The 14,921-nt window shown below is 38.4% G+C and overlaps 1 protein-coding gene across 6 annotated transcripts in view; it reads left to right on the top strand.

Moving 5' to 3' along the window:
* Positions 1–14,921, top strand: part of SPHKAP (SPHK1 interactor, AKAP domain containing) — a 175,085-nt gene that overhangs the window by 120,370 nt on the left and 39,794 nt on the right. For all 6 annotated transcript variants that reach the window (XM_059393648.1, XM_059393651.1, XM_059393653.1 and 3 more), the window contains 2 exons: positions 7,560–7,619; positions 9,457–9,591. In XM_059393648.1, coding sequence (XP_059249631.1) covers positions 7,560–7,619; positions 9,457–9,591 — 195 coding nt within the window. The remainder of the gene's footprint in view (positions 1–7,559; positions 7,620–9,456; positions 9,592–14,921) is intronic.

The raw sequence follows: 14,921 nt of genomic DNA, 5'->3' as shown, positions 1-14,921 counted from the left end.
CATTGTGGTTTTGATTTGTATTTCCCTGATGCCGAGTGATATGGAACACTTTTTCATGTGTCTGTTGGCCATCTGGATGTCTTCTTTGCAGAAATGTCTGTTCATGTCCTCTGCCCATTTCTTGATTGGATTATTTGTTCTTTGGGTGTTGAGTTTGCTAAGTTCTTAATTAAATATTTGATAGCCCTAAAAAGCAAGGTGTCACTCTATACTTATATATATCCAAAACATAAATAATAAAAATTTAGAAAACATAACTTAATGTTTTTAGTCAGTAAATAATGTTTACATAATTAAATGGGAGCTAAGATTTATACCAAGTAAGTAAGATCTGGGTAGATGTGGGGGTAGTTACATGTAAGGACCCAAATTTTAATTGCTTTACATTCTCAGAAATAGCTGCACTTCATATATATTCCATGTCAAATTATTTAGACTGGGCCTTATGAAATTGCCATTTTTGTCTGAACAAAGAGCAATAACTTCAAATAATTCACTCTTTAGACAATAATCCAGAAATCAATAAAATGGCATCCAAGTTTCCCTGATGTTCTTTACTTTGTCTTTCACTTAGTCTTCATAGAAATTCTGCACAGTATTTTATGATAGCCTTTTAGACTAGGATCTAGCAAGCACAGATCCAGGCTTTGAAGCTCAGTTTGACTCTAGGCAAAGCACAGCTTCCTGCTTCTTGCACACTATTGTACCTCAAAGATGAGAGAATGTTCCAGGCATGTGAGGGGAGCACATTCTCCCAAGAGCCAGCTGAAGTCCATATGGGTAAGTCATTTATTGTGTCTGGAATTTACTCCATTGTTCTAGGGTGAAACTTACAGAACTTTAACACTCTGAACAATGATGTGTTCTGTCCATGGAAAAATAGGATTATTTTAAAATATTCAAAAAGTAGGTGGTTTTGGCCACATAGCTTTCTTGCTTCTCTACTTCTTTGCTGTTAGTTATTTTATCCTCATCATTCATTCTTTGGGGGTCTGGGTCATCCACAGGTTCTATGGTTCAGGAATAGCCCCGTTTTCTCTGTCATGCTTTCATTTGAGCATACTTACCCAGATTAAGCAGAGTTAAAGGTTTGGATTGAAACATTCCAAGAGAGCAGTAAGAGCTTACTTTAAAAAAAAAAAAAAAAAAAAAAAGAGTGTGACTACAATGAATTTTGAAGGATGATATGTATAGGATTATCATTTTTTACTTCATAATGGGAAAGCATTTCATGTTCTAGTCATGAGTGATTTAGGATCAGCAAACAAATCATCTCGACTACCACCTCCTGAGGTCCAGCTCATCTATTGGAAGTCATGAATCCTCTGCCTACTTCTCCCTGCTCAGTACATGCTCCAGAAAAAGATTTTCCCTATTATACTTGTTAGTGGATTGCTGTGGCTCCCCAAAATTTGGCTTACTTGCTATAGTCAAAATGAAGAGTTGAAAAGTCATCTTGATTCAAAAAGAAACAAAGGTCAGCTGATGAATAAAAGGCCCCTCGCCATCATCCATGACATCTGAAATAATTCAGCTGCTTGATATTTGTTCCACATTTGACTTTTCTTTGTCTGCACTATCCCAGAGCATGACTCCTGAGAGTTCAGAAACATATCTCAGCTCTTTATGTATTAGAAATCTAAATAACTTCAGTGAGAGAAAAAGTAAGCAAAGTGGAACCAAGTCTATCATATGTATTCCTTTTCCCTTCAATTTAAGATAAAAAACAAGGTAGAACTCCCAGATAACTTGTCTTCCAAGGGAAATTTGACTCATCTCTGCCCCCACCATCCTTGGGCATCATTTTTCCATAATACTATCCTTTTCAGTGAGAGAAGATGACAGGAGAAAACTCTCACCACTAAGGAGACGAAAGATGACAAAATTATAGTCAAAAAGATTTTGTGTGTGTGTGTGTGCACATTCAAACAAGGGCCAGTGGGGAGGTGAGTAGGGGGATGGGTGAAATAGGTGAAAGGGATTAAAATGTACAAACTTCTAGATATAAAGTAAGTCACAGAGGTGAAAATTACAACATAAGGGATATGGTCAATAATATTGCAATAAGTTGGAGGGTGACAACAGATGGTGACTGCACTTAGCATGATGAGCACAGAATCCTGTGCAGAATTATCAAATCAAAGTGTTGTAAAAAATTACATCAGTCACCAAAAAACACATATTGAGCGACTCTGATTATCTGAAATGTCCAAAATAGGCCAATGTGTAGAGACAGAAAGATGAGTGAGTGCCTAGGGCTAGGGTGAGGGTTTTTGGAGAGAAATGGAAGAATGCTTATAAATACATTTTCTTTTGTGGGTGAAGAAATATTCTAACATTGATTGTAGCAGTGGTTGCACAACCTTGTGCATATATTAAAAACCATTAAAGTATACTTTAAATGAGTAAGTCACATGGCATGTGAATTACCTCTCAGTAAAACACATCTATAAAATGGCAATTTAAAATAAATACAGTATGTTCTTTAACTGGTAAATGTATATCAGATTTTATATATAAGTACACTTTTTTGTTCCAAAAGAAATGTCTTTAGGAACAACAAAAGTAGGGGAAAATAATTTCCCTGAGTAGCATACTTCTCCTTTATTTTTTTAGGTTAGTGATAAAATTGGCTAGATGTATGGCTAGTTAAAATATCTGGCATTGTTCAGAAATTTTTTTTTTTTTTTTTTTTTTTTTTTTTTTTGTTCAGAAATTTTGATACCTTTTACAGAGTCTCTTATCACAAACTGCTCGAACAGCTACCCTCAAAACAGCAATTTGAAGATATTTTTAAAAATATTGACAGTTTAAAAAGCAGAGAGATTTGACAGTCTCCTCTAGTGTGGGTAAAACTTTGCATTTTATTTTGTGATTACTGCAATCACATTAAAGCCGTAATAACTGAACACAAATGCGGTTATCCTTCCAAACGTCAAGTGGGTTCCAAGAATGCCTGACAGCGCTATGGCATAGCAACACAGATGCATAAACTGCCATTTTAGTTGTCATTAGTCTAAAATACTAATCAGGGAAAATGTCATATCCTTTCAAAGATAATTTTGGTCCAGGGTCCTGAACCTAGTAGGAGCCTGTGGATTGGGGTAAGAAAAGAGGCAATTTTTTCTTCAGGAGATTTGTGGATCAGCATTTTAATACCACCAAATGAAGAGATCTCATTCTCTCTGCATGGCCAGATGGCTGCATTGTTAGGAGCTGCCGGAGGAAAGGATTGGTTTTCTTCTAAGATAAAACTTAAGTATGTATCTGGTAATAGTAAACATTCAAATGCCCCAATTTGAAAGGCAATTCGACATCATGCTTTTTGTTAACAGTTTCTCCTTTCTTTCTTTTACTCTTTCTTTCTTCTTCCTTTCTATTTACTTAATTTTATTTTTTCCATGTTCCAAGATTCATTGTTTATGCACCACACCCAGCGCTCCATGAAATACGTGCCCTCCTTAGTATCCACCACCAGGCTCACCCAACCCCCCACCCCTCTCCCCTCCAAAACCCTCAGTTTGTTTCTCAGAGTCCACAGTCTCTCATGGTTCGTCACCCCCTCTGATTTCCCCCAATTCACTCTTCTTTCCTTCTCCTAATGCCCTCCATGTTTTCCCTTATGCTCTACAAGTAAGTGAAACCATATGATAATACACTCTTTCTGCTGGATTTATTTCATTTCCTAAACAGGATCTCCATATAGGAGGATTGTCTTCATGGGTGTTAGCTGATTTCAGGAGAGATGAGAAAGTACGCAGCAAAAGTCAGAGGCCCCACACTCTGGGCTAACAGCCTGCTGACATACAACCTCTGGCACCGAGATGTGCCCCTCCTTGATCCATAATGCAACAGCATTTCTCGACTATCTCATTAATTGTCTGAAGAGTCCATGAAAAAATAAAACTGTCCAGCATAATGGGAGTTTTGCCCCATTATGCCCTTGGCAATCATCATCGGTTCTTATGTTAACCTTTTTCTTATAGTGGCTTGCACCAAAATATATCCCTTTTTTAAGATTTATTTGTTTGAGACAAAGAAAGAGTGAGCACTTGGGGGTAGGGGCAAAAGGAGAAGGAGAGAATCTCAAGCAGACTCCATGCTGAGCAGGGAGACTGAGGCAGACTTGACCTCAGTACCCTGAGATCACAACCTGAGCTGAAATCAAGAGTCAGATGCCGAGCCAACCTTGCAGGGGCACCTGGGTGGCTCAGTGGATTAAGCCTCTGCCTTTGGTTCAGGTGGTGATCTCAGGGTCCTGGGATCAAGCCTTGCATTGGGTTCTCTGGTTGGTGTGGAGCCTGCTTCCCCCCTTCCTCTCTCTCTGTCTGCCTCTCTGCCTACTTGTGATCTCTCTCTGTCCAGTAAATAAATAAAATTATTTTTAAAGAAAGAAAAGGAACAGCAAGGGACACCTGGATGGCTTGGTCAGTTAAGCCTCCAACTCTCGATTTTGGCTCAGGTCTTGATCTCATGGGTTTCTTTCTATACTGTGGAGATTCTGGGCAAAATTCAGCAGACTTTCTAAAAAGTTGGAGTAAAGAAGACATCATCATTTTATGCTATGCTCCCTGTGCCATGAAAGTTGAGAAAGACCTGAGGGTTAGAATTTCCCTCCCAACAAGTAAGGCTGCTCCCTGTGTTATTGCAGCCAGTTGTAAGGAAACTTGTGCTAACAGAAGTGGAACATAATCCTCTGCGGGCTTAGTTAGGGTGAGTGTTCTAGGTGACTAAAATATTAAAGTCTGGAAGATTTTGCATTATGGTTCTATGTGTGTCAAAACAGGTCCTTCAGGGTCTGGAGAGAACTCCTCGAGTGGGGAGGCTGAGGCTGTATGGCGGAGATACCAGCCAGTTGGGAATAAGATGTAACTTCTCTGTGTTGACTCTTCATCTCAGTCTGGAGTGATGTATTAGATTGCTTGAAAGCAAAAATCATAAAGTGGCATCATTTTCTCAGTGACACTTGATCCTCCAACATTTTATTTTAAAACAGTAATAATGACAAAAGAGAGGCATTTGTATTTGAAAGGTACATACAGCCACAAAATTGGCTTTGTTAAGTAGGCAAGAAAAGAGGTGTCTGTGTTCTCGCAGGGATGAGATGTGTTTCCATCTGCCTCAGCTCTGTGTGTCTGCAGATGGTCTAAACAAAGACACGTGCGGACACAACATGAAATGTAGTTTATGTGAAGAGAAAGGAACCTCCACTGCAAGAAAAGTGTTTATACCTTTTTATGTGTATTTATCACCAATTGCGGTTCTCAACTTCACTTTTATCTGTTTTTTTAATAAATCCTTATTCACAGAACTAAAAAGCCAATCTAAGAACTTTACACAGTACCAACTGATGGAGTAACATTAGCTCTGTTAATTCTATAACTTCTCTATCTACTCCCTTATATCCTTATTGGAAGAAATATTTTATTGACAGCATCGGAACTGACAACATAAATAAGGAAAATAATTATTACGGGGTGATGTCCACAATAACCGAGACAGTGCTTCCACTCCATGTATACATATGCATTTATCAACATTTATTGAGCACCTACCAAGTACCAGGCTTTGCTAAACACTAAGCTATCAGGACCTGCCTTCATGAATAAACAATCTAGTAAAGGCTGAAGGGAAATTATGTTTAAGAGATTATTAAATAAATGCAGATACTTAAAAAAATTTCCCTGGATCATTTGTTATATTTGGATTTGCCCCTTCAGGTATTTTACACATAACCTAATAGCCCTTAAAAACTGGATCATCCTCTATAACCAAGGTATGGAAAGATACATGTGTCTAGTATAAGTAAGTTATTGGTTTATGTCTGACGTTGTTCTAGTCTTGGCCCAGCTAGCAAGTGTGGAGGGTTTCTTCCAAACCTAGGCAGAATTTCACATCGCAGCCCAGGATGAAAAAAGAGAAAGTTTATCTTCAGAGAACAAAAGATAGTATCAGAGGGCAGGGAAGTAGTTACTACAGATGCCTTTCCGTGGTCTCTGTGTTATCCTCTCCCACTGTGATAGAAGATAAAAGTCTTGCAGTGCCAGGTCAAGGTAATACACCTTTCTTTAAGATGAATGGAAAACTGTCGAATCAGTTCAGTAAAAGCAGTCCCAACTGCATGTTATTCAAAGCCCCTGAGTATGAACAGATATTGAACCAGTTTTCCAAGGGCAAAGTTCCAGTTATTATATGAATATTCACAAACTGCTCTAAACCATGAACTCCTTCCAAGCACCATCTCCTATTCATGCCTCTCTTTGTACTGTCCCTGAAGGAGCTCATGCCTGGTTCCAGTTTAGTCATCCTGTTAACCCAATGGAGGAGAACCTCTTAGTTAAGAGTGTGGATGGCAGTTTGTGCCCCTTCTTCCCCCAAATGCCCATCAGGTTATTCTTAACAAGCAGATACTGTACCCTAGAGATGCTGCAAGGATATTGTGAGTTCAGAAATCCAGAAAACCTTCCATCGGGGGGAATAAGACAGTAATGAGCTTTACACTATAACACTGTACAACTATTGTAGTTCTTAAAGACTTACCCCAAATCTTTCAATTATTTTTTTTCAATTATGTAAAAAAGAGAAAGGATAGATTCTGAGAAACCATAACTCCGACAACTGAAATCAGAAGGCCCCATATGCTTCCAAGCATCTACGTAAGTCCAAACATCTGACTAAATATTCAGATAATTAATGCTATCAGTTTTATATGGGCAAATTAAATTGTTGAGAGTAAAAAACTTAAACCACTATGTATACCTGAAACTGATGTAACATCGTGTGCCAACCCCACTCAATAAATAAATAAATACATAAATAAGATTCCAATTAAATTGATTTATTTATTTAAGGGAAAAGAAAAAGAATATATCTCACCTCTTTATGTTTGAAGTTGTCTTCTCCCCATCTCCATGCAAATGTCCTTAGCATATTTTTTTCGATGCTCTGTGAGATTTAAACTACAACAATTCTCTTCTTGTTGTTATGAGCTATTTTTTAAGATTGTTGCTACCGGTTTCACAGTCCAACTTATTCAGACATTTATTTAGGATGGCTAAAAAGAGGCAAACTGTACAACAGGTTTAACTCAACGAATGAAAACTATGAAACAAAGAGAAAGCTTCTTATCATGTACTGGACTACAAATGAAAGGAGAAACTAGGGGAAGGAGAAAAAAAGATAAATTAAAATGTTCATTGCAATTAAAAACAGACGTTTAGAATATTGTAGGTCTTCTCTCCATTTCATGAGATTCGATAACCCTTTGTAAGTGTGAAGACTTGTGACTTGCATTGAGTTGAATACATAGAGACGGTTTTGTTTGTTGGACCATGAATGGGAGATGGGATCAGGTGAATTGTGCATAGGGTGTTAGAGGTTTGCACAGAAGCCAAAAGGTACAGTGACTGTTTTTGTGCCAGACCAACTATACAAAATGTGCAGGATTCTCAAATCATTTGCCCGAAATGGATTCCATGCTTTTTTTTTTTTTTTTTTTTTTTTTTGAAAAGAACTGCCAGGTTTTTCACTTACTTGGTTGTTTTTGGGCTTTTTCCCAGGTTTGCTTCGTGAACCTGGATGTGAACAAGGATGCTTGCAGCACAGAACACCTGCAGCAGGTAACACTGGGAGCACAAGCTCTCTGGGAGCGCGGGGCAAAGACTGGCTGAACAGACTAGAAAGCCGACAGGACTTCATCTATAAATGGCACTCATTCAGCTGGAGAGTCTTTAATAGGATAGTTTCTTCAAAACCCATTTTCTGACCCTTCCCCTGCCACCTCCCACGCAGGTTGCCTTCCTTATACTTGTGAAACTTGCTTCCCCAAGATTACAGGGCTGCTCTCCAAAGAGATGCTTCCCCTGCCTACAGGGCCTGATAGTGGCTTTCTCTGCCCCTACCTCTGTTTTCAAACATCCTGCCTGAGATGATGTTTCCAAGGTTTCCCAAACCCTCTTGATATCAGCCAGCCCTTCTCTGAGGCTCTCAGATCTGCTCCTTCCTGCTGCTTTGATCAAATTTGTGTCTCTAGTTTTGGTTTCTACACTCTTAACTACAGTCCTACATTCAAGTGGGACTTGGACTCCTTGCATTCTGCAGCAGTTACATATTCCAACCATATCCAAGTTTGGGAAGATCCTCTTGTAAACCCTTGATAACACACAAGAACTTAAAAGGCCCCTCAGTCCTCTGAGCTAGAGCCAATTGGGGGTCAATAGAAAGAATTGATTTGCATGATATGGTGATCCATCCATACCCAAAGCTGAAGAAGATGGTTTGACTTCACTATTTGGTATAATATAGTGGTGTAACAGACACCATTTGCAGCTTGACGATCAGAACAGTAGGCCCGTGATTACTCAGTTATCCCTGTGATGTTTTTTTCTTAACAGTGCTGCACCTGGGTTTGAAGCTTCTCAAACCCACTTGCCCATACAGATTATCCATTATAGATTTCCACAGAGCTTCAAGTGTCATTCATCGGTGTAGTCCTGGAGGAATTTGGGGGAAAAAAATTTATACATAGGATTTCATTTAATGGACTTATGGTCAGACAGAGTCTGTCAAAGAGACAGCAAGAGAGACCAGAGCAAGTTGGAATCTTGAGGACTCTGTGTTTGAAGATTTATATGAGGGATTTGAGACAATCTTCTGCTATGGTTAAGAGTAGAAACTTGGCACTGATTTAGCTGTATGAGCTTGTGTAAACTAATCTCTGGACCTCAGGCTACTTACGTATAAAAAGAAAGTAATAATGGTATCTAATACATGTGGGGGTGTTGTGGAGATTAAGTATACTAAGATGTAAAATGAATACAATCTTTAGCATAGCACCTAGTGCACAGAGTAAAATCAATATTGGAAATTATTTTGTTATTGATATTATTATTTACTGTTAGTACAGATGATTATTAATCAACAAATCTCTTATTACAAGAGTTAAAAGAAAAAATTTTTAGGGACGCCTGGGTGGCTCAGTTGGTTAAGCAGCTGCCTTCGGCTCAGGTCATGATCCCAGCGTCCTGGGATGGAGTCCCACATAGGGCTCCTTGCTCAGCAGGGAGCCTGCTTCTCCCTCTGCCTCTGCCTGCCGTTCTGTCTGCCTGTGCTCGCTCTCTTCCCTCTCTCTCTCTCTGATAAATAAATAAAATCTTTAAAAAAAAATTTTTTTTAAACCCCTACAATATATACCTGTGTTGTGACATTAATTATTAAATACCTACTTTGGAAAATTTAGAACTAAAAGAGTTTTTAAAGCTTTATGTTTAAGTAATTTTCTATTCCAATCTAAACTTTTATGCTTCAATTTCACACAGTCTCTGCTAGTAATAATCTTAGTAGATTAAGTAATCTATTGTTTGCATAAGTTATGTATTAGTTTTGCAAGTAAATAGTTTTGGAGTAGTGTTTTCGAGATGAAAAGAAATCTAAACTAACTTTTTTCCTCCACTACAGAAATTGGTCAATGTTTCACCAGATCTTCCAAAACTCATCAGTTCCATGAACGTCCAACAGCCAAAAGAAAATGAAATTGTCCTTCTAAGTGGGTTAACATCTGGAAATCTCCAGGCAGATTTTGAAGTTTCACAGGTAAGAGATGTAAGCTCTTTGTCACGGCCAGCACGACAAATCGACCAGGAACGTGAGGGTAAGAGGATGAAGAAAGAACTCGAGAAGCAAAGAGATGGGGGCAGGAGGAGCACTGAGGAGGATGTCCCACAGTGCTAAGTTTATTCAAAGCATTAAGGCCATATATATAGTGATATTACAATAGGAGAAGCAATACACCTGTGTCTAGTTAAACAACCATGAGTTCCCATAATAAGTTTCACAAGAAACTATAAACAGACCTCGTGAGGCCAAACGGCTGATGCCAATACAATTGTTCTGTATTGATACAGCAAACCTGAAAGTAATTTATGGGCTGCACTAGGGCAGCAAGGACCAGCCATGAACTTATGACCCCAATCGAATGGTTCTCATTTGTTTAGCAAGCATGTGGGAAGTCACGTAGGCGAGCGCACAACACATAGCACAGACCCTTTCTCAGTGCTACTCAACTTTTCCCGTCCTAAACCTTTTGTTAGGTTATTCGGACTTTAAAGGAGGCACAAATCAGGGCCTGCTTTGGTCCTCGTCTCAAGCCTTATTGCGGCCTCCCACAGCTCTTAATAAAATATTCATTAGTAATAAATTATTTATGGTCAGCTCTTGACACAAGTCAGTATGAACGTCATACTGTTACACATATGCTCCCATAGCATAGGACTCCAAAATCTCTTTGCAGTCAAGAACAGTCTTCAGATGTGTTTCTTCTAAATATGTACTCAGAGTTTGACAGACACAAGAATGAATGTCTTCCCTTACCTCAACTGCTAACATTTATTATCTTCTCAAGTACATGATGCTAACTTGCACTAAACTAGACTGTTGGTTCTAAACTAGAACCAACAGAGTAGGCATTGACTGGTTAGCTTGATTTTCTTCAAATTAATTAGAGAATCAAAAACAGACTCAAACCATGAAAGACTATGGACTCTGGAAAACAATCTGAGGGTTTTGAAGGGGCGGGGGGGTGGGAGGTCGGGGTACCAGGTGGTGGGTATTATAGAGGGCACGGATTGCATGGAGCACTGGGTGTGGTGCAAAAATAATGAATACTGTTATGCTGAAAATAAATAAAAAATAAATTTAAAAAATTTAAAAAAAAAAGACTTGTCTTCTGTTTCATAACAATATCAAAATTCTAATTCATACTATAAGTTCCCAGAATTCTAGCATTTCTTCATTCTTCTTATATTTATTTCTTAAGATATACCAAATGAGCCAGGCAAAGAAATACAGGATAGCAACTTCATGGCTGTTAAGTGAGTTTCCTAGAAAGAGTCAGGTGATTGAGTGAGTTCTTAAAGAGTTAGTTTTCCTTGAAAAGCAAAACTCTTAGAAGAAATGGACATTACTAAAAATAAAGCAGGAAATCAGATACTGTTATTCTCATTCAGTGTACTGATGTTTGTTGTTATTAGATAAATCATTATAGCATTCTTTATTTGAAGATAAGGTTTTACAACTATAAATTTAGTCAACTTACAGAAACAAACATGATTTCTAAAGGCACACTGTATCAAAGATCATGGATATCCCCAAATAAGACATGCTGACAGGGACAGATAACATAGCTATAGATTAAAATGATGAATGTTTGTTTCTCTTCAGTTGTTCTTTTTTGGGTTTTAGTTTTACTGTAAAATTTTTAAATATTCTCTTAGTCTTTAGTCCTTCAAAATTTCAAAAAAACTCAGAAATCCACCCACAATTTCTTGCATCTAGTCCAGATGATTTGTAAAAATCTGCACACAACTTATTACAATAGAAAAGGGGCACCTGGGTGGTGCAGTCAGTTACACTTCCAACTCTTGGTTTCAGCTCAGGCTGTGATCTCCTTGTGGTGATCTTGGTGTCATGAGATAAGTCCAGTGTCTGTCCATACTCATTGAAGAGTCTGCTTAGGATTTTCTCTCCCTCTCTCTCTGCCCATCCTGTCCTGCCCATGCTCTCTTTCTTTTTCTAAAATAAATAAATAAATCTTAAAAAAAAAAAAAAAAAAAGACTGGAACAACATTTCTCCTGGTCAATCTAATAACACATTTTCTTAGTGAGAAAATTAATCACCTGAAAAGAGAAAACAGAAATGGTTCTAAGTGCCATCTCTTTATATTGGGCAAAACTATAATGACCAAAAGTAATTTTTGAATCTTATTTTGAGCAGTATTTTTGCACTAGGCCTATTAGGATTTGTAATTAAACAAGACAAAAAACTAGATTATGTATAAAAGAATTATACCATCTCATGTAACTAAACAGTATAGTGGGTAGATTATTACTGGGACATGAACAGTGTATTCAGGACATGGATCCCCTTGGGACCTCTTCCAGCTTTCTCTCTCTTTATCCACTATCAGACAGTCTCTTTCCAGGAAGTAGCACTGTCCCTTTGGGTTCAGTGAATGTCTCCTCCAGGTGGCTTACAGCAAAGGTCTAACTGTGTTTTATTGACTCTCATGTGTCATGTGCCCATTTCTGAACCAATCACTATGGCCTGAGGATTGCAGTGTTCCAGCTGGCCAGGCTGGCTCACATGATCACCTCAGAGTTTGAGGTCAATTAACTCCTTGTAAACCACTGAGGCTGTGAGTAAACCAGAAAATGGTGCCACACAGAGGATGTAAATTGGAAGAATGTTGAATGATGTTGTGTCACAAAAGCAGCACAGATGTTAATTGGGGTCAGGGAAAGTCAAAATTCCCAGGACTCATTAAATATCATTCATTAAAAACATACTTCATTTTGCAAAATTTTCCTAAGAGCTGTCCAGAATTGCCTGTGAGCTGTACACACACTCTCTTTCTCTCTTTTTTTAATGTATAATGTATTATTTGCCCCAGGAGTACAGGTCTGTGATTCATCAGTCTTACACATTTCACAGCACTCACCATAACACATATCCTCCCCAATGTCCATCACCAAGCCACCACATCCCTCCTACCCACTCCAGCAACCCTCAGTTTGTTTCCTGAGATTAAGAGTCTCTTATGGTTTGTCTCCCTCCCGATCCCATTTTGTTTTACTTTTTCCCTCCCTATCTCCCACAATCCCCCGCCTTGCCTCTCAAATTCCTCATATCAGAGAGATCATATGATAATTGTCTTTCTCTGATTGACTTATTTCATTTAGCATAATACCCTCTAGTTCCCATCCACGTTATTGCAAATGGCAAGATTTCTTTTTTTCTTTCTTTCTTTTTTTTTTTTTTTTTGATGGGCGCATTTTATTCTTCTCCATCCGAGTCCCCCTCGCTTCCTGCACACCATTTCACTCTTCCCAAAGGCCTACCTCATTTTCTAGGTACCACAGTCCATGCATTTTAATAGATTAGCAAAGTTGAGCAGCATATCAATATGGGATCCCATGTTAGCCAACCACAGCCAGTTTAGGGATAGTCTCAGTTTGGCTATCCTGCCAGGAGAATTAGTTACCTGTTAATCCACAAGTAGTCATGGAGATATTGGCACAGGCAACTTGAGCTGGGTTAAGTAGGGGGAGTCTAAATCAGTTCCCAGGGCATAGCTATTGTTCCCAGTGACCCTGTGAAGAAGGGAATCAACAAGCCACTTGGCACCTTTGAGGCAGAAAATTGCAATCCCAAAGATTTTCAGTAGTCTGGATAGCAAGTTACCTTGCTTCTCTCAACTATAATTTCCTATCCTATAAAACAGAGATTTTAAAAAAATACCTTTTCTCCATTCTCAGAGACTAAACATAGTGATTTAATAAAATAATAAGGCATCTCGAGGTCTATTCAAATGCAGTGTTTTCTTTCCATGTCCAAAAAATTGAAGAAAGGCGAAGTAGAAAGAAAACATTATTTAAAGCAAAATAAAAGACACCTGTGTGGCTCAGTCTGTGAAGCATCTGACTCTCGATTTCAGCTCAGGTCATGATCTCACGGTCATGAGATTGAGTGTCACATGGGCCTCTGTGCTGGGCATGGAGCCAGCTTAAGATTCTTTCTCTCCCTCTCTCTCTGCTCTTCTCCCCTTCTATCCCAAATCAATCAGTCAATCAGTCAGTCAATCAAAATAAGATACCAGGGTGGACTACTATGCACAGTAAGAGTAATCATCCATTTAAAATCTGACCAGGCTCCTTTGGGGAAGAGAAATAGAATACTGTCACAAGGATAATGTGACTCCAGAGGAATTTCTTTATTTATGAACAGTTTTCTCTTTATTTATTCATGCCTTCATCTTTCCAGTTCACAAATGACCCTATTGCTTTTTTATATTCCCACATTACTTGACAATTAAATTGTACAACTGAAAAACTGTAAGAAAATATTTATAATATACCTTATTCATTCATATGTAAATATTATAAACACAGTAAATATTGGTTGAATGAATGAATATATTGTATATTATAAGTGTTCATCACTTTTCTACGTGTTGAGGATACAGTGGTAAATAAGCTGGACATCTTGCTTTTAGGGAGCAGCTTACATAGTCTGACATTCTCTTTGACCTTATTTATTATGGATATTATTAAATTTATGTAAACTCATGCACAACTATCCATACTTACGTGTTGCAAAAGACTAATGAATAGAGGGGTGCCTGGGTGACTCAGTTGGTTAAGAGTCCCACACTTGATTTCAGCTCAGGTCATGATGTCTCAGGGTTGTGAGATCAAGCCTTGCATCCAGCTCTGTGCTGAGTATGAAGCCTGCTTAGGATTCTCTCTTTCTCTCCCTCCCTGTTCGTCTCCTGCCATGCTCGCTCGCTCTTGCTCTCTCTCTCTCGACTAATGAATATATACCAGTGAGCATTGAATGAGAAGTTGGCATGACATTTTCCTTCCTCCAACCATCCTTTATAGAGCCTTAGGATAAGTCTCTAAAATATCTTAAGAAAAATCATGACAACAGCCAATAGTCAAGTAAAATATTAAATGGAAAATGCAAATAAGACCAATTACTTTTCTACAAAGGAAAATTTTTTCTGAGATGCATATTATGTATAATAATAAGATCTACTTGCAGGCATGCATGAGTTCAAGGAGGTCCAGGTGCAAACCACCCTCCTTTCCAAATTGCACATTGATTAGACCAGGAAGCCACGGGGTGAATTGGAAGGGACACAGGCATTGGAGTCCAACAGGCCTGGATTGCAATGCTGGCTCTTCCACTTTATATTTGTGTCGTCTTGAAAGGATCAGTTAGCCTTTTTGTGCCTGATGTCTCCTCTGTAAAAGAGTAATGGCACCACCAACCTCACAGAAATAATGTTTATATTAAAGGTAATAGGATTGTCAAAGCACCTAATAGATGACAATAAACATTATATAATTATACCTGCCATTAT

The sequence above is a fragment of the Mustela nigripes genome, chromosome 3, assembly GCF_022355385.1.
Source record: "Mustela nigripes isolate SB6536 chromosome 3, MUSNIG.SB6536, whole genome shotgun sequence".
Lineage (NCBI taxonomy): Eukaryota > Metazoa > Chordata > Mammalia > Carnivora > Mustelidae > Mustela > Mustela nigripes.
This window is presented reverse-complemented; position numbering and strand designations above follow the sequence as displayed.